This window comes from Hipposideros armiger, unplaced genomic scaffold (genome assembly GCF_001890085.2).
Source record: "Hipposideros armiger isolate ML-2016 unplaced genomic scaffold, ASM189008v1 scaffold_20, whole genome shotgun sequence".
In the NCBI taxonomy this organism is placed as follows: Eukaryota; Metazoa; Chordata; class Mammalia; order Chiroptera; family Hipposideridae; genus Hipposideros; species Hipposideros armiger.
The window spans coordinates 2,204,097-2,228,557 of record NW_017731370.1 but is presented as its reverse complement, the minus strand read 5'-3'; the positions used below and the strand labels follow the sequence as shown (position 1 = coordinate 2,228,557).

The 24,461-nt window shown below is 34.3% G+C and overlaps 1 protein-coding gene across 7 annotated transcripts in view; it reads right to left on the bottom strand.

Moving 5' to 3' along the window:
• Window positions 1–24,461, bottom strand: part of TASP1 (taspase 1) — a 253,771-nt gene that overhangs the window by 189,266 nt on the left and 40,044 nt on the right. For all 7 annotated transcript variants that reach the window (XR_002123096.1, XM_019635266.1, XM_019635267.1 and 4 more), the window contains 3 exons: window positions 19,284–19,404; window positions 14,133–14,217; window positions 2,465–2,544 (listed from right to left, as the gene is read on the bottom strand). Coding sequence is in view for 6 of the 7 variants with exons in the window: in XM_019635266.1 (XP_019490811.1) it covers window positions 2,465–2,544; window positions 14,133–14,217; window positions 19,284–19,404 (286 nt within the window). In the remaining variant the exon portion in view is untranslated. The remainder of the gene's footprint in view (window positions 1–2,464; window positions 2,545–14,132; window positions 14,218–19,283; window positions 19,405–24,461) is intronic.

Genomic DNA, 24,461 nt, shown 5'->3' with positions numbered 1-24,461 from the left:
AAAAAAAAAAAAAAGAATATATGATAGCTTATTTACTTATATTCCTCTGTGTTGGACATAAGATTTTTTCAAAATTTTTTATATTCTTAATAATGCTCACTGAGCACATAAATCTTTGTATCTCTAATGACAAGTTCCTAGAAGCAGAATAAGCTTAAGGCTTTTGATCTATATTACTTAGCTGTGCTCCAAAATTTCTGCCAACATTTAATTTGTACCTACAGTGTTTTATGTTCATTTCACCACACAATCACCAGCAATAATATAATATTTTTTAACTCTTTCACAAATTAAGAGGGAAGAAATTTAACATGTACTTATTTGAATGTGAATTTCCATATTAGTTATATTATCTATTTATGACTTTTGATCATTTTTCTATTGGGGTATTACAAGTATTTGTGTGGTTTTTAATTTGGTAAACCTCTTCATAGAGTAAGGCTATGTATCCCTTTGTCATATTTATGATAAGTATTTTTTCAGTCTTAACGCTTAATGTAGTATGTTCATTTTTCATTTTCTTGCACTTGGTAACTAGAAAAGCCTTCCTCTGCTAGGGAGAGTTAACTGTTGACTCATTTTCTCTCTCTGTGAGGGGGTGGTATTATGGTTTCATTAGTAATAATTATTGTAAGTAACCTAAAAGGGATCATTTAGCAATACTTCTATAAAGACATGAGAAAGCAATACGAGGGTCTCAGGAATATAAAGGTGTCTTAAAATCAAATAACTTTGTATGTACCTTTTAACTAGAAATATTTCAGTATATAAGCTTTCTTCCTTATATCAGTACTATATGGTTCAAAAGCAATGTAACACTTTAAGGTATATATGCTAATATAGCTAATTTTTTTTTTTAGAAGGACCTGTCTTAATTTGCAAAAAACTGAACAAGGTGCTGATTCACAGCCTCATCTGAATTGAACGTTATACCATGCAAGGAGTTTTGAAGGGAGCAAAACAAGTGGAAGTTTGATGGCGCAAGGTCAGGCGAGTATGGTGGATGTGGCAACACATCCCATCCAAGCTCCAATAATTTTTTTTTTATTATTAGTTTCAGGTGTAAAAAACAATGCAATAGTTATCCTTTTCACCCCTCACAAAGTGACAACCCCCCTCCCCCCATCCACTGCCCCTCCATTTCCGATATCATACTTATCTATTACAATTCCATTGACTCCATTCCCACACTACACTCTACATCTCATGACTATATATGTATTAAATTATAGTTGACATATATTATTATTTAGTGGCAGCTTCAGATGTACAGTGCAGTGGTCAGGCCTCTACACCGTCTATGAAGTGGTCTCCCCAACAAGACATGAGTCCATCTGGCCCCCTAAAAAATATTTACAACATTATTGATTATATTCCCAGACTCTTTTCTATCCCTGAGGCCATATTGTAGTTACCAATTTATGTTGTCTCATCCCTTCCCCTTCTCCTTCATCCCCACCCCCTCCCAACTAGCCACCATCAGTTTTTCCTCTGTGCCTCTGAGACTATTTCTGTTTAGTTTGCTCATTTATTCAGTTCTTTAGATTCCACATATAAGTGAGATCATATGGTATTTGTCTTTCTCTGACTGACTTATTTCACTTAGCATAATGTCCTCTAGGTCCATCTATATCATTGCAAATGGTACGATTTCCTTCTTTATAGCTGAGTAATACTCCATTGTGTAAATGTACCACAGTTTCTTAATCCAGTCGTCTACTGATGGGCATTTCAATTGTTTCCAAGTCTTGGCTATTGTGAATAGCGCCGCAATGAACATAGGGGTGCATATATTTTTTTGAATTAGTGTCTTGGGTTTTTCTGGATAAATACCTAAGAGTGGAATTCCTGGGTCATAAAGTAGTTCCATTTCCAGTTTTTTGAGACACCTCAGTATCTGATTTCCATAGTGGCTGCACCAGTCTGCAGTCCCATCAACAGTACACCAGGGTTCCCTTTTCTCCACAACCTTGCCAGCACTTGTTGTTTGTTGATTTATTGATGATAGCCATTCTGACCGGGGTGAGGTGGTATTTCATTGTGGTTTTAATTTGCATTTCCCTAATGATTAGTAAGGTTGAGCATTTTTTCATATACCTGTATGAGGCCTTCTGTATGTCCTCTTTAGAGAAATGTCTCTTCATATCCTCTGCCCATTTTTTAATTGGGTTGTTTGTTTATTTGGTGTTGAGTTGCATGAATGTTTTATAAATTTTGGATATTAACCCCTTATCAGATATATTATTGACAAATATCTTCTCACATTCAGTAGGCTTCCTTTTTGTTTTATTGATGGCTTCCTTTGTTGTGAAAAAACTTTTAAGTTTGATGTAATCCCATATGTTCATTTTTTTCTTTTATTTCCCTTGCCCGCAGAGATGTATCAGTAAAAATATAGTTCAGGGTAATGTCTGAAAATTTACTCCCTATAATATAGCTTAATTTTTAAAAAGTTTTTACTCACTTGTGGTCATGATGTTAGGAGGGCAAGAGGGTATTCCATGATCTACAGCCCATCTGTAGGCTCCTTCTCCAACTAAAAAGCTAACAGAAAAATTATTCTTTTAAAATTTCACAGTGTCATCTTCTATATATTCAATAAAATAATATAAGTAATATAGTAAGGCAACTAAAAAAAATCTTGCATATAGACATAACTGTTTATTTACTTCAAAATTATATGGCTATATGCCCAAAAAATTCTTTAAAATTTTTCCTATTAGAAATTTTACAATTTGAAATGGCTCCATTTCATTTGCAATAACTAACAAGTAAAAATTGGCCAAATTTAACATAAGAGGTAAAAAAGGTTGATTTCCCAGTAGAAAATATTAAGGTTTATCTTGGATCAACATGGTTCTCAGTTTACATCACAAGATCTATTTAATTGGGTTAAGAGTCAAAATTTAGGAGAATGTCTTCAGATATGGTCTTCTTGCCTAGTATAACACCTGGTAAAACTCAAAATCAGTGGGTACATCTAGAGATGCCCAAAAACAATGAGACATGCTTATATTTCTAAGCCTTGATACAACAAAAAATATATACCTGACCCTCAGAATCATTTTTGTCTGTGGTAAGTAAAGTACTAAGACATGTCCCAAAAGTAAATTTTAAGCCCCAAAATACAAGTTTTAACATAACAAAGTGAATAAAAGGATATGATTAGCTAACTGAAAAAGACTTATTTTGAAAAGTTTCAAATAGCATGCAGGATAATTAACCACCCCATCTCTAACACATAATAGCAAGCAGTTACCATTATAATCAATCACTTCATCTCCTTCCATAGCCAACTTCTTAAAGATCTCAGCCAACTAGTAATGGATTCCTTGAACAAGTGCCTACTCATTAGTTTCCTGTTCCCTACTTTTTGTTTCTGTTCTAATCATTCCAACACTAAAAATTCAAAGCAATACATATTGAAGCCTTTAGATTCGATTGTTAATAAGATCAGTGACAGACTGGCAAAACGCTAAGTAGACACTCAGAAACATATTCAAATGGTTGCAATGAAAAATTAAATGGATAAACCCAATAACTGTTTTCCATTGTACATAAAGGTGGGGATGGAGGGGGCACTGGAAAAAGAGAGAAGGCCAACAAGAAAAAACAACTTTACCTCTCTAAACTTCCATTTTTTTTTAATTCTAAAGGATCCTGAAAATAGAAAACAGTGTCTCCTATTCCATCAAATGAAGAACACTGCAAAGAAACTGTAAAGAAAAGCTACCACATAAAGTTCAAATGGAAGAATAACTCAAATAGAAACTTGAATGTGAATTGAGCTGTACTGGTGGCATTTTTAGCACTTCCTTCTTCAAGCAAAATAATTTAAGAAATAACTTCTCTTCATGTGAAGATGTGAAAGAGATGCTGAAGTAATAGATTAAATGATGAGGACAGAAGTTTAGAGCTGAATCTAGTATTCTCATCATGCCCATGCCCATTGGTCATTTTGGGTTTAATCCCAGTATCTGGAATCAAAGGCATTTTACAAAATATTATTAGTTTTATTTTACATTTCTTAATCATTCATAGGTTTTCGTTCTAAATAAAATGAATTTGCCACTGTCGGCTATGCAAGTCTTTAATAGTTCAGGCATTTTACAACATTCATAGAAAGGTGAATATTTGGGTGCATCTCATGGATAACAATATTAAATATTTGATCTTAAATTACGATCAAAAATTACTTGTCTAGTAGCTCATCATAAAACAAAACGGCAGATAACTGTTTAAAATGCTATATGTAAAGCTACATGAGCTTTTGCAAAAACCTATATTAACACGTCAAAAAAAATCACTTTCCAAAACATTAAATGCAGTACCAATTCAAATTCCTCTGTTGACTCTCCAAGGAGAAAACTTTTAGAGAAGTTTCATCTCAATCAAGTTACAGAATCCCATTGATTCTACCTTCACAGTACATCCAGAATCTGAACACTTCTCACTACCTCCACTGCTACCACCATGGACTGAGCCACCATCACTGTTATCTGGATTGTTGCTTTGGCCCCATTACTGTCATGCTTGCCTTGCTCTGACCCCAACCCCAGGGTATTCTCACCAGCCACTGACATCCTTGTAAAACACAAGTCAGAATCATGACTCTCAAAACTCTGCCAAACCTCTCATGAGAACTCTTGTGCAAAAACTGAAGTTTTCACAAGAATCTACAGTCTCCCAAGTGATCCAATCCTTCTGCCCCCTAATCTCATCTCTTCCTCCTCCTGCCCCTCCTAACATGATACACTTTGTAATTTACATATTATATCTATTATTTCTATCTTCTCCAAATAAACTGTAAGCTTCATAACAGCAGGAATCTTTGTGTTTTCTTCAATATATACCAAGTATTTAGAATGGTGTCTAAAGCACATTAAATAAACATTGGCAAGATGTTAAAAAAATAAACTAGAGTGTCAAAATTCCCTAAAGGACAATATTTTCCTTGCATTATACCCACCTTAATTTACATTAAAGGAGGTCTAAAGTGATATAAAACAAAAACAACAATGTTGTAATGAGACCAGCCCTGAGGTGGGATGATTAAACCTTGAATAAGCTAAGCTGTAAGTGCTGCTGCAAATGCTAGCACAGCCAAACATCACAAAAAGGGCTTTCTGGGCAAATATAATGATGTGAATTATAATCTTATGGATGGGATTATACCCATCTTCACAGAACCAAGACTCCATAATCAGTCTAAAATTGTGTAATAGTGATTCAGAAAGCTCTCAAAAATGCTCAGGGGCCCCAATAATCAAATTACATTAGATGAGAAAGATATAGCAGAAAGCGATAGCCACTTTTTGGACTTAAAAACTGATTTCTGGGCCGGCCATGTGGCATGTTGGTTAAAAGTTGGCTTGGGAGTGCCGACTCTGAGAAGCAGGTCCACAGTTCGGATCCCACATGAGGGCCAGTGACGCTGCGCCCTCTATAGCTAAGATGATGAACAACAACTCAACCTGGAGCTGGGCTGCCGTGAGTCACCGATGACAGCGTAGGCTGCAGTGGGGCTGCAGTGGGCTGCCATGAGCTACCGTGAGTGGCTGGCAGTCAGTGTGAGTGGCCGTCCAGTGGCCAGTGACCAATCTGCCTCACCTTGGAAGAGCGCAACGATAATACCAACATGAGCCAGTGAAGTGATGTCCTCCATAACCAAACTGAAGAACAAAAGGACAGCAACTTGCCTGTTCCCCTTCTCCGATTCCCCAACACTGTCCCCCTCTCAATTCCCCAATAAAATCTTTAAAAAAAAAAAACAACTGATTTCTATTTTTACCTATCACTTCTTTGTTCATTGTAAATATGCAAAATTGAGGAATGATAAATTACTGGCTATTGATTATTCAAAGCTTACAAACACATAAAGTTCAAATAAAGGAGAACTTGCTATATTTAGAGAAAACATATAACAAATTAAAAAATAAGAATGTAACTTTAGGGCCGGAGAGCTCAGTCCAGAGTGTGAGCTCTGAGCAACAGCAGTTCGATTCCCAGCCTGAGCTGAGCTGCCGCTGCACTGCCAACAGGTGGCAGGATGGCTCAGCTAATAAACAAAAAAATTTAAAATAAATTTAAAAAAAAAAAGAATGTAACTTTAAAAAAAATTTTTATTACAAAAATTTTCAAACATATACATTATAAAGAACAGTGTAATGAAACCAATAGATTAACCTAGTTTATCAATTATTAACACACTGCTAATCTCACTGATTTATACTCACTCCCACCCAGATAATTTTGAAGCAAATCTCAGATATCATATAATTTCAAATATGAGCATTTTGCATATATCTAAAAAACTGACTTTTTAAAAAACCTAACAGCACAACCACTTGGCACCTAAAAATTTTTAACAATAAATCCTTAGAATCAAAATATATTCAGTAGATGTTCACATTTCCCTGACTGTCCTATAAAAGTTTTGCTATTATTTTTATTTTGTTTTTTAAACTGTTTGGTTTGAATAGAAATCCGACTAAATCTAGACCTTCTTATTAGTTAATAGGTCTCTTATGTTTCTTTTAGTCGTTAGGCTTTCAAATTTTCTTTTCACATTCATACAACAAAAGTAGTACAAATTTCAATCAATTTATGAAGTACAATAGATTCAATGGTATTTTAAAAGAAACAATGCACCAGAACTTAAATTTGCCTCTCAAAAAATCCAAGGGTCTAATGAGCATCTTAGGTTTTATTCACACTAAACATAAAACGATGCTTATCTAGCTTTCTCTTTTTCATTAAAAGAAATGTGATTTTCAAAAATTATAACCTCGGGCGTGGCCGGGTGGCTCAGTTGATTAGAGTGCGAGCTCTGAACAACAGGGTTGCTGGTTCGATTCCCACATGGCCCAGTAAGCTGCGCCCTCCTCAACTAGATTGAAAATGACTTGAGCTGAGCTGCCGCTGAGCTGCCGGTGGGTGGCCAGATGGCTCAGCTGGTTAGAACGCGTGCTCTTAACAACAAGGTTCATGGGATGATGGGCTGCGCCCCCACAACTATTGGGTTGTCGGGAAAATCATAACATATTTTTCCTATGTTTTTCATTGCAAAAATGCATCATGACTTTTCCGACAACCCAATAGATGAAAAAAACAAAAATGATGACTGGACTTGGAGCTGAGCTGCGTCCTCCACAACTAAGATGGAAGGACAACAACTTAACTTGGATCTGATGGGTCCTGGGGAAAACACTATTCCCCAACAAAGTTTAAAAATAATAATAATAATAATAACCTCTATATTAGGAGTTGGCAAATTTTTTTCTGTAAAGGGCCAGATAATAAACAGCTTAGGATTTATAGCCAGAATGTTCATAATGCTCAAGCAGCCATAGACAATACATACACAAGTGGGTATGGCTGTGTTTCAATAAAATTTTATTTACAAAAACAGACAGCAGACCAGATTTGGCCAAACCCCTGTTCTAGATGGTTAATGCCTATCAAGGTTATATCCTGTGATAATGGAGAAAAAAAGATTGAAGCTATACTTTTATAAATAAAATAAACTTGGAGAAATGTGACACAGTTTATGATAGTCGCACCAAGTTTATGAAGATATCAAATACTCTACTAGTCTGACCAAACACCAATACCTAAACAGTAAAATATACCATGGTGGCTATAACTTAAAAAAATTAAAATATAGAAAATGTCCCCCCCAAAAATATAATAAGGAAAAAAGAAAATGTTCAGTTAGTAGAAGCACTGTTCTGCCTAGGGTTCTACTTAGGGTTTTTCTAACAAAGCAATTAAGAGTTTATAAAATTCTAACTGTAGTCAAACATATGGTGATTGAAGAACTGACTCTGGGTGGTGAGCACAGAATGTGATATATAGATAATGTACCACAGAATTGTACACTTGAAACCCATGTAATTTTACTAACCATTATCTCCCCAATAAATTTAATTTTTAAAAACAGAAAGAAAAAAATTCTAACTTTAGATGCAGCTGAAACATATACACCTCCTGCCTTCTTCAATGAGATATACAGATAAATGAATTTTTTATTTGAAGACTTCTTAGGAAACACCATTATAGGGAATACCTTGTTGCCCCCATAGAATGATCTGCCTCTTCAACAGATGACACCAGAGGACCATGGTTTCTAAGTCTTCCAACTGCTTTTGATATTTTTTCTACCTCTATGCCTGACATACAAGAATTGAACAATAAATATTTGCTGAATAAATGAATAAGTGAGTGAACAAATGGGTGTAAACAATTACTTCTCATTATGATAAAAGGATTCTATTCCCCATTTACTTCTAATCTGCTGCTTCTAATGTGATATGGAGGAGCTCCATAAATTTCTAATTGCGTAACAGTAGTCAAATATGGGACTCAGCTTCTTTATCTGCAAAATGCATCTTACCCTCATAAATCATTATATAATTTTTATAATATGCACACAAACCACATAAAACAGTGCCTGTCATAGAGTACAAATGCAATAAATGTTAGCTATCATCATTACAGAAATTAGACTTATTAGGGTGAAGTATAAATAAGCTCAAACTAAAAACATGATAAATTTGGTCTTGTTGATTTAGTATACCCAGGGAATTGGGGTTGTTTTAAACTACTGCAGATATACAATGAACTTCCAGGTATGCGAAAGATTTCTGCGACTGGACAAGACAGAGTAACAGGGAACAAATTTACACTCTTGCCTGAACCAATGAAAGAAAAATCAGACAAGCTAAAGAAACAACAGTTTTTAGACATTAAGCAGTAGGCAATGTAGGACAGTGATCCTTGAGAGAAATAAAACAAACAAGGGAAAACCTATGACTGCCCCAGCTTCCTGCCTGGAGTTTCCAGGCCACAGTGCAAAGTGGGTAATTCAGGAAGAGACTGGCAGTCTGAGTTGAAGAGACAGAGCTGGGCATCCAGAGAAACTAAGGTGGCCAGAGTTCAGATGGCAGGGTACCAGAGAGGAGAGAATTGCACAGAGAAAGGACTCCAGGAATCTGCTTGTCCCCATCCAGTCATTAGCTGAGTAGGAATCAGTATATGTTTAAGAGGAAATTACCCAAGCCTGGGAAAGAATAACATGAAAGTTTTAGAGGAAGCAATCCCCAAGTTCACACAAGGCCAGGAAGGGCTCCTGTTCCCACCAAAGCAAAAAACCTCATTTTGGGTGCATCTGTTATAGTACTCAGAGGGTTTGGCCCCAATAGCAAAGCAAAATTAGCTCAAGGCTAAATGTTTCCCTAGTCGCATGTAAGAAAGTATAAAGTGAGAACTGAAAAGATGAAACTGCCACTCCATAACTTAGCCACATCCTAGAATAAAGCTCAAGAATAGTTATTAAAATACAAAAATATCCAGCACTAAATAAGGTAAAACTCACAATGTCTGGTATCCAATAAAAAATTATCAAGCATACAAAGAAGTAGAAAAATGTAACCTATAATGAGGAGAGAAATCATTCAATTGAAAGCAACCCAGAAATGGTAAAGGTGATTAGTCAAAAAAGGTGATATTTGACTAATATCAGTAGTCAAAGATATTAACACAGTTATTATATCTCTATTCATATGTTTAAGAAGCTCCAGGAAAGATTAAATCGGGAAGACATTTTTAAAGATGCAAATGGAACTCCTGGAGAAAAAAACTACAATGTCAGAAATGAAAAACAAAATGGATGGCATTAACAGGTGATTGGATATTGCAGAAAAATAACCAGTGAATTTGAAAATAGCAATGGAAACTATTCAAAATGAAATTTTTTAAAAAATGAATGGAAAAAGGAAACAAATTATCAGTGATCTGTAGGACTACTACAAGAGGTCAAACAGATGTGTAATAGGAGTCCTGAAGGATAGAAGAGAAGGGGGGATCAGGAAAAATATCTGAAGCTATAATAGCCAAAATTTTTCCCAATTTGATGAAAGATATATCCTTGCATATCCAGGAAGCAAAATGAAACCAAATAAAAAATATTATAAGAAAACTACAGACCAATATCTCTCATTAACACAGATGCAAAAATTCTTTACAAATTACTAGCAAATTGGATCCAACAATATTGTAAAAGGATAAAACATTTTGACCAAGTGGAATTTATCCCAGGAATGCAACTGTTGCTTTAACAGTCAAAATATCAACCAATCTCTATATTAACTGACTAAATAAGAAAAATTATAAGATCATCTCAATAAATGCTGACAAGCATTTGATAAAGTACAACACCCATTCCTATTAAAAACTCTCAGCACACTATGCAAAGAAAGGGACTTTCTCAACATAAAAAAGAGCATCTCTGACAAATCTACAGCAACAATGATATTCAATGGTAAAAGACTAATGCTACTTCCCTAAGATCACAAATAAGGCAAGGATACCCACTCTCACACTTCTATTCTACATTGCATTGGCGGCCTAGCCAGTGTAATAAAGAAAAATAAATTAATTAAAGGAATCTAGATAGAATGGAAGAAGTAAAACTAGATTCCCAGAAGACATGACTGTCTATGTAAAAAATCTTATGGAATCTACAAAAGTGGTATAGAAACGAATGAATTTAGCAAATTCTCAGGATAGATTATAATAAAATCAATCATACCACTATATGTTGGCAAGTAACAATTGGAAATTAACATTTTTTGCAATTTATCATAGCTTCAAAAAGAACGATGTAGTACCTAATTATAAATTGGTTGAAATCTGCGAAGACCTGTACACTGAAAATTATAAAACACGTTCAAAGAGGTTAAATTCTTGAAAAATGTATATGTTGCAATCCTAATCACAATTCCAACAGGTTATTAATGGAAATTGACAGGCTAATTCTAAAATTCACATGGAAATGCAAAATGCCTAAAATGGTCAAAACAATTTGAAAACAAAGAATAAAACTGAAGAACTATGTGCATGAGAAACTCGAATAGCATGTTCCAGACAAGTGTAGCATCATTATATGATATCATTGTAATGGAGAGATGGTCTTCACTTTTTCCCATATATTTTATCTTTGTAAAATATAAAAATATTACACACATCCCCTTTGATAATTGCCTCATTTCTTCACTCCTTCCTCCTTCCCAAAGGTAATCACAGTGAGTTTGGTAACCTTTCCAGGCCTTTTTTGTAATCTATGTATATATATACATATGCAGACTTAGAAAACTAGAGTATTGTATATGTTGTAATACTATAAAGAAATATAAGAGCATGAGAAAAGCTTAAATTCAAGACAGCTATTACCTAGGAACAGGGGTGTGGATGGGCTCAGGGTAATTGTGTAGGACACACAGTGGGAAGGATAAGGGTGCCATTAGAAAGGGTTCAGTCAGCTTCAAATCTCTTGGCAATGTTTTATTTCCTAACCTGGATGGTGGGAAATGAGTCCTCATCACATTATGTTGTAATTATTTTTTAAAAAATCGTAATTTATACTGAACATATCATTCAGCATCTTATTTGTTCACTCTACATTGTAGAGATCTATCCACATTACTATATAAATGTTCCTCTTTTTTTATGCTGCAGAATATTTAACAATATGACAAGAAAACAGTTTACTTAGCCACTGATGGACATTTAGGTTGTTTACAGTTTTATACACCACAAGCAAGATTGCTATAACCTTCTTTTGCTGTACAAGCCTTCCTGTGTGCACGTGATGGTGTTCTGTCTTAAGATATAATGGCTGAAGCACACAGCATGTGCATCTTCAATTTTTTAAATTAATAAAAAATATCAAAATGTCTCTCAACTGGCTATATCAATTTTTGTTCCTATCACTAAAAGAAAAATACCTGTTTTTCCACACCCTCAACAATTTTGGATATTATTGGTCTTTGTTAAAATATCATCTTGTCATTTTAATTCATAATTATTTGATTGGTATTATGATTGGGCACTTTTTCATGTATGTATATACCATCAATATTTTCTTTTCGATAAATTGTCTATTTGTATCCTTTATCAATTTTTAGAATTTTGGTTGTCTTTTTCTTATTGACATTTTATAGTTCTTAAACACTATGGCTACTAATCTTTTGTTTGCTACCTATGCTGCAAAAGTCATATTGTCTTTTCATTCAGATCATGGTACCTTCAGTTGTATAATAGCTATACATCTTTACTTGTTATATATTTCAATATTTAGCCTTATATTTTAACCTTAATAAGGTCTTTGCTACCTCACAGTCCTAGACATAATCCCTCATATTTTCCCTAAAAAGTGCATACTATGCTGTTTTACTGCTGTATTTGCACTTTATTTTTTTTGAATGGTGTGACAAAGGAATTTAAATTAACTTTTTCCACTAGGCAGTCAATTGTCCCAGCACAATTTATTTAATACACCATCCTTTATCCTCCACAATGCTCTGAGATGACACTGTTATCGTAGGCTAAATTTACTTATCTACTGGGTCTGCTTCTGCACTTCCAGTTCTGTCCTACTGACATTTTCATATATCCCTATACCTAAATCAATTGTTTTAATTACTACAGTATTATAAAGTATCATGATAACCAGTAGATAAGTCCAACTCTGATCTGTTTCAAAATTGTCTTGGCTATTGATGTACCCTCATTCCTCCACATAAATTTGGGAATCTGCTTGGTAAATGCCATAAGGAGTCGGGAGAATGGGATTATGACAGGTTTGTAGGCAAGCTTGAAAATATTTTTCACAACCTTTATGCTATTTTTCTTTTCAACTAAAACAACTATGCTGTTTCCTCCCTAATGGGAACATGTCTTCTAAACTGATTTAGTTAAGGTTAATTATGCTTTACATATAATATCAAATATGGGTGAAAAATAACAGTGATGTTTAAATCAATATTGAGGAAAATACAAATCCAGAGACAATCTCTTTGCACCTATTACTCCTCTAAAAAGGTATGGACAGTAGGACTCTGTGTATGTGCTAAACAAACAGTAAATTTTGGATTGGTGGACTTCATACCAGTAAAACAAAAGAGCATGAGATCAATATAAATTATGAAAAAGTATATATAAGAATTTTTAAATCACTTTTCCTACTTTCAGAGTTATAAGTAAACTTACTGATATTGACTAAACACATATTAGAAATGACCTCAAGAAATCAGACTGGTTTTTCCTTACCATTGCTTTATTGAAAACAAATATTAAAAATTAATATTTCTTTGAAATTTTTTTATAATCTACCCTTCTAGTACCACAATTAAACACCTGAAAAGTATGTGATTAAAGGATACTTTTAGTTTATTTGGGTAAAAGGTTTTTCAAAACTGTATTAGTTTATTTTTTATGACTTCAAATTATAATAGTCAAATACAGTGATTCCTACACTACTGCTGTCTAACTTTCAACACAGAACATGAATGTGACCGTCACAGCCAAGCATGCTGAGTGCATGCCGGGTATGAGGCGGCATTGAGCCATACTTGTGAATAATGTTGGGCATGCTAACAGGATGATGGTTATGTTTTGCAAACATAGACAAATTTACAAACTAACTCAGGGTGAAATATGTTAAATATTAGCTTTAAAATATTAGAGGGGGAAAAAAAGACATGCATGAGATAGATGAGGGGCACAAACACTGTTAATTATTGGAGCTGGGTGACAGGTTCATGAGGGCTCTCCATAGTATTTTCTCTACTTTTATAAATACTTTAAAAGTGTAAAGTTTTTTTAATGAAAACTGTATGTCAATGCTGGAGAAAAGATGTGATCTTACTAATCGTAGTGTCACACTATGTTTCTCTAGAAGAGAAAAATTAAGTACTTTTATTCTAAGAACTCCTCAAGATTAAAAATTAGAGTTTGGACTTGACTATATAAGATACTTTTAAAGTTTCATAATAAAAAGACCCCAGTTGAGCACTTAGGAACAGCAAAAAATCTCTATAATCAACTATAAAACCAAAAATTAACTCTTTTTTCTGCTTTAATCCATAATATTGCATTCTGTCCTGAATTCTATCATGTTGTACAAAGTGTTCCAAGATCACAGAACAAAATGAGTCTTCAACTCAAAAGTAAGCTACTGCTGTTGTGTAACCAACACAGCATCAACCTTCTATGGAAAAAAATAGCATCCAAATATGGTATTCACCGAAGACCAAAGACCCAGGGAAAGTCAGGCAGAACAAAGTAGTTACCAGGGAGGAATTCGACCAGCGGAGAGTTTTCCCTTCTGCCCTTCACACAAGAGTCTATTTGCAACTGAGACTGGGTTCTTGATTCCTATAAAATAAAATAAAATTGGCAGAAAATGAAGTCAGAAAAATGTCTTCAAGTTTCCCACTCAGTTTTGTGGTAGTTTCAATAAGACAGCTTTTAAATAATCTTGGAAAACTCTTATACATTAATGAAAAACCTGAATTATCATGAACAATACCAATCAAATCAACAAATATATGAACACCTAGCAGATGCAAGAAACAAACAAATATAAAACATATATTCCTATGTTTTATTGGATGCTACAACAGTAACAAAGACTGAATTTAAAATAATACATATTTCAATAAGGTTCCTTTTTAATAGACTTCAGAGTAATAGAATAGAAAAATGAACTGAAAATGTGGCATCTACTATCAAAACCATGGATTTCCTCTAAGAAATAAACATAATTGTTACAAACTGCCTCAAATTTACCTGGGGGAGAAAAATTGATGGCCAAAAATTTTAAATCTTACTTGCAAGAGAGACAAAATAACAAGAAAGTCTTACAAATGAGTACAGTTGGAGAGAAGAGACCAAGTATATTCAAGACTTTAACCTAAAATATGGTTCAGACTATTTCCAGGAGGGAAAACAGAATGTGAAAAGTCAGAAGGGGACACTTACCTGGGAAGAATGAGAGGACAGTTAAGTATTACTGTGAAAAACATTGTCAGGATGACAATGATGATGGTAACAAAAGACAGTGACAGAAATTTAGTATCTAATATGTGCCAGGCCCACCACCAAACCCTTATATGTATCAAATTGTTTAACTGATCCCTTCACTCTATCATATAAATACACTTATGAACGCTCTCTGATTACTGAGGCAACATTTGCAGAGGGTTAAGTTACCTGCCCATCATCACAAAACTAAGATTTTAACAGAGGCAGCTCTCGCCAGAGATTAGGCCCTTAACAACTCACCGAAGATTACCTCTCAGGACACTATAAATACAAAAAAAAAAAAATCAGCAGTGGGATATAGAGAGGCTCAAATTAAGGCCATTAGACTGACATAAAACAAAACTAGCTACATATTTAGTTAGCTAAATACCAAAAACTTCTTTCACACACAAATAAGTATGAAATACTAAAGGAAAGAAAAGCTCAAATCTGTGTACTAGCTCTTAAAATATACTGGGCTGTTGGAAAAGTCATGACGTATTTTTCTGTTTTTCGTTGCAAAAATGCATCATGACTTTTCCAACAGCCCAATATTTCTGTATATGATAATTCAATATTGTAAAGGCATTAATAATTGCCAAATTCACTTATAAATTCAAATCTATAAATTCAAAATTTTAAAAAGATTTCTATGATGTATGACAAGCTGACTCGTAAATTTGTCAGGAAGAGAAAACTTTGAAAAAATTAAGAGATACGATTTCTTATTAAAAGCTATTCTAATTAAAAGAGTGTAGTTTGGGTACAAAACAAACAAATGTATCAATGGAATAGAATAAAGCTAAAGTTCAGACATAGACACATGTGAATTTGAATATTTAATACATGATATAGATAGTATTTCAGATGAGTATAACAAGGATAGACTATATATAAGAGGTAGAAATAACACAGAGTGCTGGGAGTCAGACTTTTATAACTGTGCCGGCTATCAGTGTATTGCTTCTGAGCTATAAATTCACCCTTTGTTGCCTGATCTGTGAAAAAAGGTATGGGCCCTTTAAGTGTTTCCTTTGCCAGCTGGCACACTGGTAAGCTTTGTCAGTAGAGGGCACTGAGACACACTGCAGGAGGAAAGGGTGGCTTGCTAGCCAGGCTCCTGGAGAGCATGAGTTTTTCTCCAGTTTGGCCCAGATGCTAGTCCCCAGTGCTAAGCACCTGCAGGGTACAGTTTTCTCCAGCATTTAGCCACCACGTTTTCCCCAGCTCAGGATTCAGGCCACAGCAGCACAGCTGACAACCCTGGAAAGAACAGTACTGTCAAGGCTCTGATCCCCACATCTTCTCCTCAGCCCCACAGGCACACATAGCAAAGTGCCCTGTGGGGTTGGCTGCCTAATGAGCCAAAAGCCCAGTTCTTTATCCTGCCCAGCACATGTTTAATTCTCAAGGCCGCCTGCCCTCTGTGTGCCCACCTACCAGACTGCGCTCGCCTGCACCCCACAGCACTTTCCCTGCTCTTGCTGTGACTGTGGCCTAGGTACCCCAGCAATTCCTGTGCCTGACAGTAGGCTGCAACCATACCTTCTACAACAGGGCGTGAAACCCCTTTCAAGTTTATCCTTACTCCGGTATTCTCCTCCTGACCTAGGATACAGTTTGAGTTCTTTTTCCACCTTTATGTAGTTACTCTCCTATCATTATTTAATAATTCTTTATATTAAACTTCTGTTTTAAACTACTATGTGGTTTCTGTCTTCCAGTTGGACCCAGACTGAGAGTAGCCTTGAACAAACTACTAAATCTCTCATGTGTCTCAGTTTCCTCATCTGTAAATGGGGATAAAAGTACTAACCTCATAAGGTTATTGTAAGAACTAGATGATTTACTGTATTCTCCTGTGTATAATGCGCACCCACATTTTAGGCCCAAACTTTCAGGGGGAAAAAATCTTCCATTTTAATTTTTTAATTCAAATTTTTATTTGTTTATATTTAGGTACTTGCTTTTTGTATTATAAAGAAATTTTAGCATTTATTTTTTAACATATTAAGGTACAAGAAATTTTATGTAACAAATAATTACAAAACACAAAAACAAGGTACAAGAAATTTTATGTACCAGTAACAAATTTACGATATTTACACTTCATAGAAGGCCAAGAACTCTTTATCATTGCAATTTTGTCATAAGTTCAACAAAATCGATTATCATATTCCAGGGTATTATTTTGTATATGGATATCGTTATTGATTTCTAGAGTTACACTTTTAACTCATAAGCATAAACAAAAGAATTAAAAACATTTATATAGATACGGAATTAGTACTACCCTTGTATAATGCACATCCTTATTTTTCCCTCACAAATTTGGGCAAAAAAAGTATGCATTATACATGGCAAAATACAGTAATACATATAAACTAATGGAGAATAATGTGTAGCATGTAATAGTCACCCACTAAATGGTAATTATTATTGTTGTTAATGTTGTTATTCACTAAATTATGTAGGGACAATTTGTTGGTCATTTCAGAAAAAATACACAATGCATTCAAGAGGTATAATAAATAAAATTAAATTATACAGGTATTAGATGAAAATATAGGTGACTCTACTTATAATTATGAAAGAGAAAAACCTTAAGAAATGCAAAATATAAAAGCCAGAAAAGAGAAAGTAATAAGTGTGACAAATAAAAATTTGTAATTCCAATATGATAAAGTGCATTACAGAGTTTTAAAAGGCAAGCCACACAAGTATAAACAGTCAGTTCACACAAAAATGTTAATGGCCTTCAAACATATGAAACTTCCTTAAATACCAATAAAATGTCACAATAAAAGAAATTAAAATCAAAACTAATTGAAATATCCTTTCTTAGCTAGCCCACAAATCAGAAAGGATACAGAATATTGGAACAATGAATAATCAAATAGACCTAAGTGATATATAGAACACGTACCCAACAACTGCAAAATATATACTCTTTTGAAATTCACATGGAACATTTATCAAAACACACCATAAGCTGAGCCATAAAGCAAGTCTCAAAAAGCTTCAAGGAACTGGAATCATACAGCATATGGTCTCTGACCACAGTGCAATTACGGTAAACTGGAAATCAATAAAGAAAGCTAACTAAAAAGTCTTTAGGCAAATAAATGTGAACACTCATATGAGAAAAATTAATTCCTTGAAAAAAAATGAGAAAAAGAAAATATAGTCTTATAACTGTTAAAGAAATTGAATCCCATTTTTTAAACTTCCCACACACAAACAACCAAAAAAACTACACTACTAATTTAGGATAACTAATGAAGTCTTCCAAACAATTAAAAAGAAATCATTCCAATCATACACAAACTCTTTCAAAGATCAGAGAAAAAAAAAAACCTCAACTCATTTGATGAGGCCAACCGTAACATGATTCTAAAACCTGAAAAGAATATTATATGAAAAGAAAATGAAAGCCAGTCTATTGTACGGACATAGAGGTCAAAACCTTAAACATCAACAAATAAAATCCAGAATATAAAAAATAAAAACTTATGACCAGGAAAGCTTTATGCCAAGAAAGGAACATTCCAAAATCAATCATAAATTTCACTGTATTTAACAAAATAAAGGGGAAAAATCCATATCGCAATAGATGTAGAAAAGAACTTAATGATATTCAATACCCATTTATAATACAAACTATCAGCAAACTAAGATTAGAAGGGAACTTCTTCAATCTGATAAAAAGCATCTATGAAAATCCTACAGTTGGCAGCATACAGAATAGTGAAATATTTAATGTTCTCCCTTTAAGACCAGGAACAAAGCAAGGATGTATACTATCACCATTACATTGGATGTGACAGACAGTATAATAATGCAAGAAAAAAATAAAAATTTAAACATTGGAAAGGAAAAAGCAAAACTGTCATGATTCACAGGTAATATGATCATGTATATAGAAATTACAAGGGCATATATCTTTTGTTGTTGTTGTTAACTTTAATACATACTAGGAAACCAAAAAATTTCTGTGACTCACTTTATTGCGACATTCACTTTATTGAGGTGGTCTGGAATAGAACCCACAATATCTCTGAGGTATGCTTGTATGTCATTTGAATTTTTTAACAATAAAAATATATTATTTCAAATAATTGTAAAATTAATAAAATATGCTAACACATTTTATATGTCTATAATCTCTTCAGGGTATGAAGAAGAATGACCAAACTCTAACAAAGACTTGCACATATGTCATTTCACTCATTTTTTTAAAAACTATGCATAGCTAAGGTTTCATGTTTTAAATTCATTAAAAGAAAAAAATGTTTGTTTCAACACTATTCCAAGCAAGAATGGCAGAAAAGACTGGACTAAGTCTTTGAGCAGCATGGAATGATCAATAGTCACAGTTTTCTAAAGACTAGAGATAGTGTGTTATAATCTCCACATACCACTCAGTGCTCCAACAGCTCCAAAATTTAAGGATTTTCCATCCATTATGCTGGCATCACACTCAATTTCACCCAAGAGATTTAGATTAGATCCCATTCCTGCATTTGTAAAAGGAGAATCCTAAAAGATAAAAACAAATGTTGAAATACCATTAGTCTTAAAGAAAGATTTAAGGTCAATTCTTCATACACTGTTACATAAACTAGACAGAGAAAGAATACTCTCCAACTCATTCTATGATACCAAAACAAAAACAAAGACATCATGAGGAAAGAAAATAGACCAATATACCTTATCAATATTGACACAAAAATCCTCAAGGAAATACTAGCAAACCAAACGCAGCAAAACACAAAAGGATTATACACCATGAACAAGAGGGATCCCCGGAAAGCAAGTTTTGTTTAACATATGAAACTCACCATGTAATATAGGTAATAAACTCACCATGAATGTACTTTACCAGGTTAATAAAGGACAGAAAAAAGATCATGTCAACAGACACAAAAAGAATTTGACAAAATCTAACACTTTTTCACAAGAAAAACACTCAACAAAATAGAAATAGAAGGGAACTTCATTAATATGATAACGGGCACCTATAAAAAGTCCAGAGTAACATCATAATTAATTGTAAAAGATGAATGCTTTCACCTAAGAATAGGAACAATACAGTACAGCAATGGTCACTCTTACCACTTCTATTCAACATTATACTGGATATTCTAGACAGGACAATTAGCCAAGAAAAAGAGATAAAGAACACCTGCATTGGAAAGGAAGAAGTAAGTTACCTCTATTTGAAGATGATATAATCTTGTATACAAAAATATCCTCAGGACTTCACTAAAAAACTATTAGAACTGATAAACAAGTTAAACAGGTTGCAAGACACAAAATCAATATACAAAAATCAATTTTATTTCTACACACTAGCAATGAACAATCCAAAAATGAAATTAAGAAAACAATTTCACTTACAATAACAGCAAAACAAATAAAATGCTTAGGAATAAATTTAACAAAGTGTACAACCTGTACACTGAAAACTACAAAACATGTTGAAAAAAAATTAGACCTAAACAAATGGAAGGCCAGCCACATACATAGATCGGAAGGCTTAATATCTTCAAGGGGGCAATACTTCCCAAGTTAATCTGACTCAGCATAATCCCTTATTATCAAGTCCTAGCTGCCCCTTTTTTTTTGCAAAAATTAACAAACTAATCCTAAAATTCATGTGGAAATGCAAGAGATTCAGAACAAGCAAAACAACCTTTAGAAGAAAAACAAAATTGTAGGTCTCACTCTTCTAGGTTTTATAACTTACCATACAACTATAGCAATTAAGACAGTGTGATACAGACATATAGCTAAGGATGAACATACAGATCAATGCAATAGAATTGAAAGTCTAGATGTAAGTCTTCCATTTATGGCCAATTCAACAAGGATGCCAAAACAATTCAATAAAGAAAGGATACTCTTTGCCATAAATGGTGCTGGGACAACTAGATATCCATATGCAAGGAAATGAAGTTAGACTCTATCTCAATGCATACACAAAAATTAACTCAAAGTGGATCAAAGACCTAGATCTAAGAGCTAAAACTATAAAATCCTTCAAAGGAAACAAAGGGGCAAATGTTCATGATCTTGGATTAGACAATGGTTTCTTAGATATGACACCAAAAGCACAGCAGCCAAAAAAAAAAAACTAAGTAAACTGGACTTCATTAAAATTAAAAACTTTGTATTTCAAAGTACACCATTAAAAAAGGTAGAAAAAAACTCCATATCATTGATCTCATAAGAGATCTGTATCCAGGATATATAAAAAATTCCTACAACTCTAAAATAAAAAGACAACAGAATTTAAAAATGGGCAAAAGATATCAATGAACTTTTCTCTGAAGAACTATAAATGGCCAACAAGCTCATGAAAAGATGCTTGCTATTATTAGTCGTCAGGGAAAGGTAAATCAAAACCACAATAAAATACTACTACCTGAAACTAATAATAAAAATTTTTTTAAAATACTACTTCACACCCACAATTCCACCTATAATAACATCAAAAGAATCAGAAAAACAGATTTGCGATATTCAAACCCTCACATTGCTGGTGGAAATGTAAAATGGTATAGCCACTTTGGAAAACATCTGGAAGCTCCTCAAAAAGTTAAACATAGTTAGTTACCATTTGACCCAACAATTCCACTACTAGGTTTATTCCCAAGAGAAATGAATTGTCTATATAAAACCTGTACATGAAGATTCACAGCAGCATTACTCAATACTCATTCTCCGGCATTACTGGAAACAACTCAAATGTCTATCAACTGATGAATGTAAAACATAGTATATCTATATAGTGCAGTATTAATCAGCAATAAAAAGAAATGAAGTACTGATATATGACACAAGACGGATGAACCTTAAAAACATTATGCTAAATGAAAAAGCCAGTCACAAAAGACCACATTTTGGATGATCCCATTTATATGAAATGTGCAGAATACGCAAATCCACAACGTAGATTTGTGGTTGCCAGGGGTTCAGAAGGGGGTGAATGGAGAGTGACAGATAATGGGTATTGCATTTCTTTTTGGGTTGATGAAAAGGAACTGAGGATAGATGGTGGTGACAGCTGCAAAACTTTATGAATACACTAAAAACCAGTGAACTGTATACCATAAAAGGGTGAATTTTATGGCATATGAATTATATCTCAAAAAAGATACCATACAAAAAAAAAAAGACTTATGTCAACAAGGTAAACATAAAGGCCTGGAATCAGAGGCAAGCCATGTATTTGGAATCTAAAAGTAAACACTACCTTGTTTTTCTAATACAGTGAGTAAAGTTTTAAAAAATATATACCACTAGTTTTATACTATCAAGACCATATCACACATGATCTCCAGAGAATATATGAAAAAGCTAATAATATAAAATCTTACAATAAAAATAAACATCATAGGGACAAAGTCCCAAAAGACTCATTTTTTAAAAAGAGGAGGGGAGAGATGGATAAGTAAAATGAGATTAGAAACAGATTAGAGAAACACTCCTTAAGTCACCGCATAGAAGGGCCTACTCCAAAATAACTGAGGGCCATAAAATGTGAACAAACTACCTTGCATCCCAGAAATATGAGTCAATCCAGAAAATTAACTCTGCTATAAGGTAAGACAATGTTGCCTAGGAAAACAGGGCAATTTTGATCAACCTAAAGATCACCAAATCACAAATCATCTACAAATGGCTCCAGTGGCCTGGATTTCTCCCAAATCCAAGAAAAACAGACCACATTAAAACCTTCCTAATTCAGTGCACCTGTAACTTGAGCAAAGGGGTCAGGGATTTGAGACCAGAGCTTTTGTCCTAATGCAGTTAGATAATTTAATTGTCCACAGAATTTTAAGAGTTAAGATCACTGTGTGAAAAATAACAAAAGGGTTGTATAAATAAATAGAAAATGAGGGACGGCTGAATGGCGTGTTGGTTAAGAGTTGGCTTGGGACACCAGCTCTCAGCAGCTGGGCCCCGGTTGGGATCCCACATGAGGGCCAGTGATGCTGCGCCCTCTACAGCTAAGATGGTGAACAACAGCTCAACCTGGACCTGGGCTGCCGTGAGTCGCCGGTGTCGGCATAGGCTGCAGTGGGGCGGCAGTGGTCTGCCTTGAACTACTGTGAGTGGCTGGCAGCCAAGTGTGAGCAGCCAGCAGCTGGTGTGACTGGCCTTGAGCAGCCATCCAATGGCTGGCAAGCAACTGCCTCACCCGGGAAAAGCGCAATGATCATAATACCACCATGGGCCAGTGAAGCGAAGTCCTCCACAACTAGACTGAAGAACAAAAGGACAGCAATTTGTCTGTTCCTCTTCCCCATTCCCCAACACCGTTCCCCTCCCCCAATTCCCCAATTTAAAAATAAAAATAAAAAAAAATAAAAAAGGTCAAGATGAGTATATTGGTAAAGGAAACATAAACTGACATTCATATATTGTATGAAAAATTAGGGGAGGAGGCTGAGATCAGAAAGACCTAACTGGAGGCTACTGTGTAACACAGGCTTGAGATTCTAACCACTTGGCATGGAATGATAGTAGTGAGAATAGAAAAGAAGACCGAGAGAGGAAAGGGTCAGAGCTTTTAAACTTCGGAGACAACTAAAACTGTTAGTAAGAAAAGGCATTTTATAAGATGTAGAGAAGAATGTGCATAAATAATTTTGAATAAGACCTTCCAGGTCAATATTTCTAGCTAAATCGTTTACAACTAGATCTTGGGAAAGAGATCACAACTAAAGAAAGGTTTTGGTTTAAAACAGATGAAGACTGAATTCTTGCCCTGGATTATTTTGAAAAATATTAAAATCCTGATCAGAAGTCTCTGTAGCAGAAGACAAAGAGATTGTAAGCAAAGTAAATTACTACAAATGTTTTTTTAACTCTATATAGCCTCCCCCGCCTAATCACATGTATCTTCAAAGTATGGGAGAAAGGAATTGAAATGTGAGGAAATTATAAAGCATCCATATTTAGTAATTCCCAAAATACGCATATGAGATGGCATTATGTACACTATCTCAATAATCTTTGAAATAGGATATATCAGCTAATCAGCTATACAAAGTTAAATTAAACATAATATCCAATTAGAAATCACGAAGTAAACAAATGAAGTCATTTTGAAAATGACTCCTGCATGATGGTTTAAATTTGACATTTTAAAAATACATAAGAAAAACGTATGTAAAAAAATTAAACGATACCTTAGAAGTAATTTTGTTTCAAAAATATTTCTCCTACTTCAAAATATATCTGCAACTTCAAAAATGTCTACTTAACTCTGTTTCTGACTATGAAGTCAAAATCCTAACTAGAAAATCAGACAAAATATATGAAACAGACTTCATTCAAATGCCAGCACAAGCCTCTCATCCCAACAGAAGAGACATGAATAAAGTGCCTCAACTTAATTCCCAAAGATACTTTCCAAGCCACAGCACAGGAAGGAGGAGTCAATGTTGTTTCAGAGTTCAAGAGACAGTGTTATGAGTTCAAAGAGGCCAGACAACTACCGTATTTGCCGGCGTATAAGACGATTTTTTGGCCCTGAAAAATATGCCTCCAAGTGGGGGGTCGTCTTATACGCCAGGTACACTTCA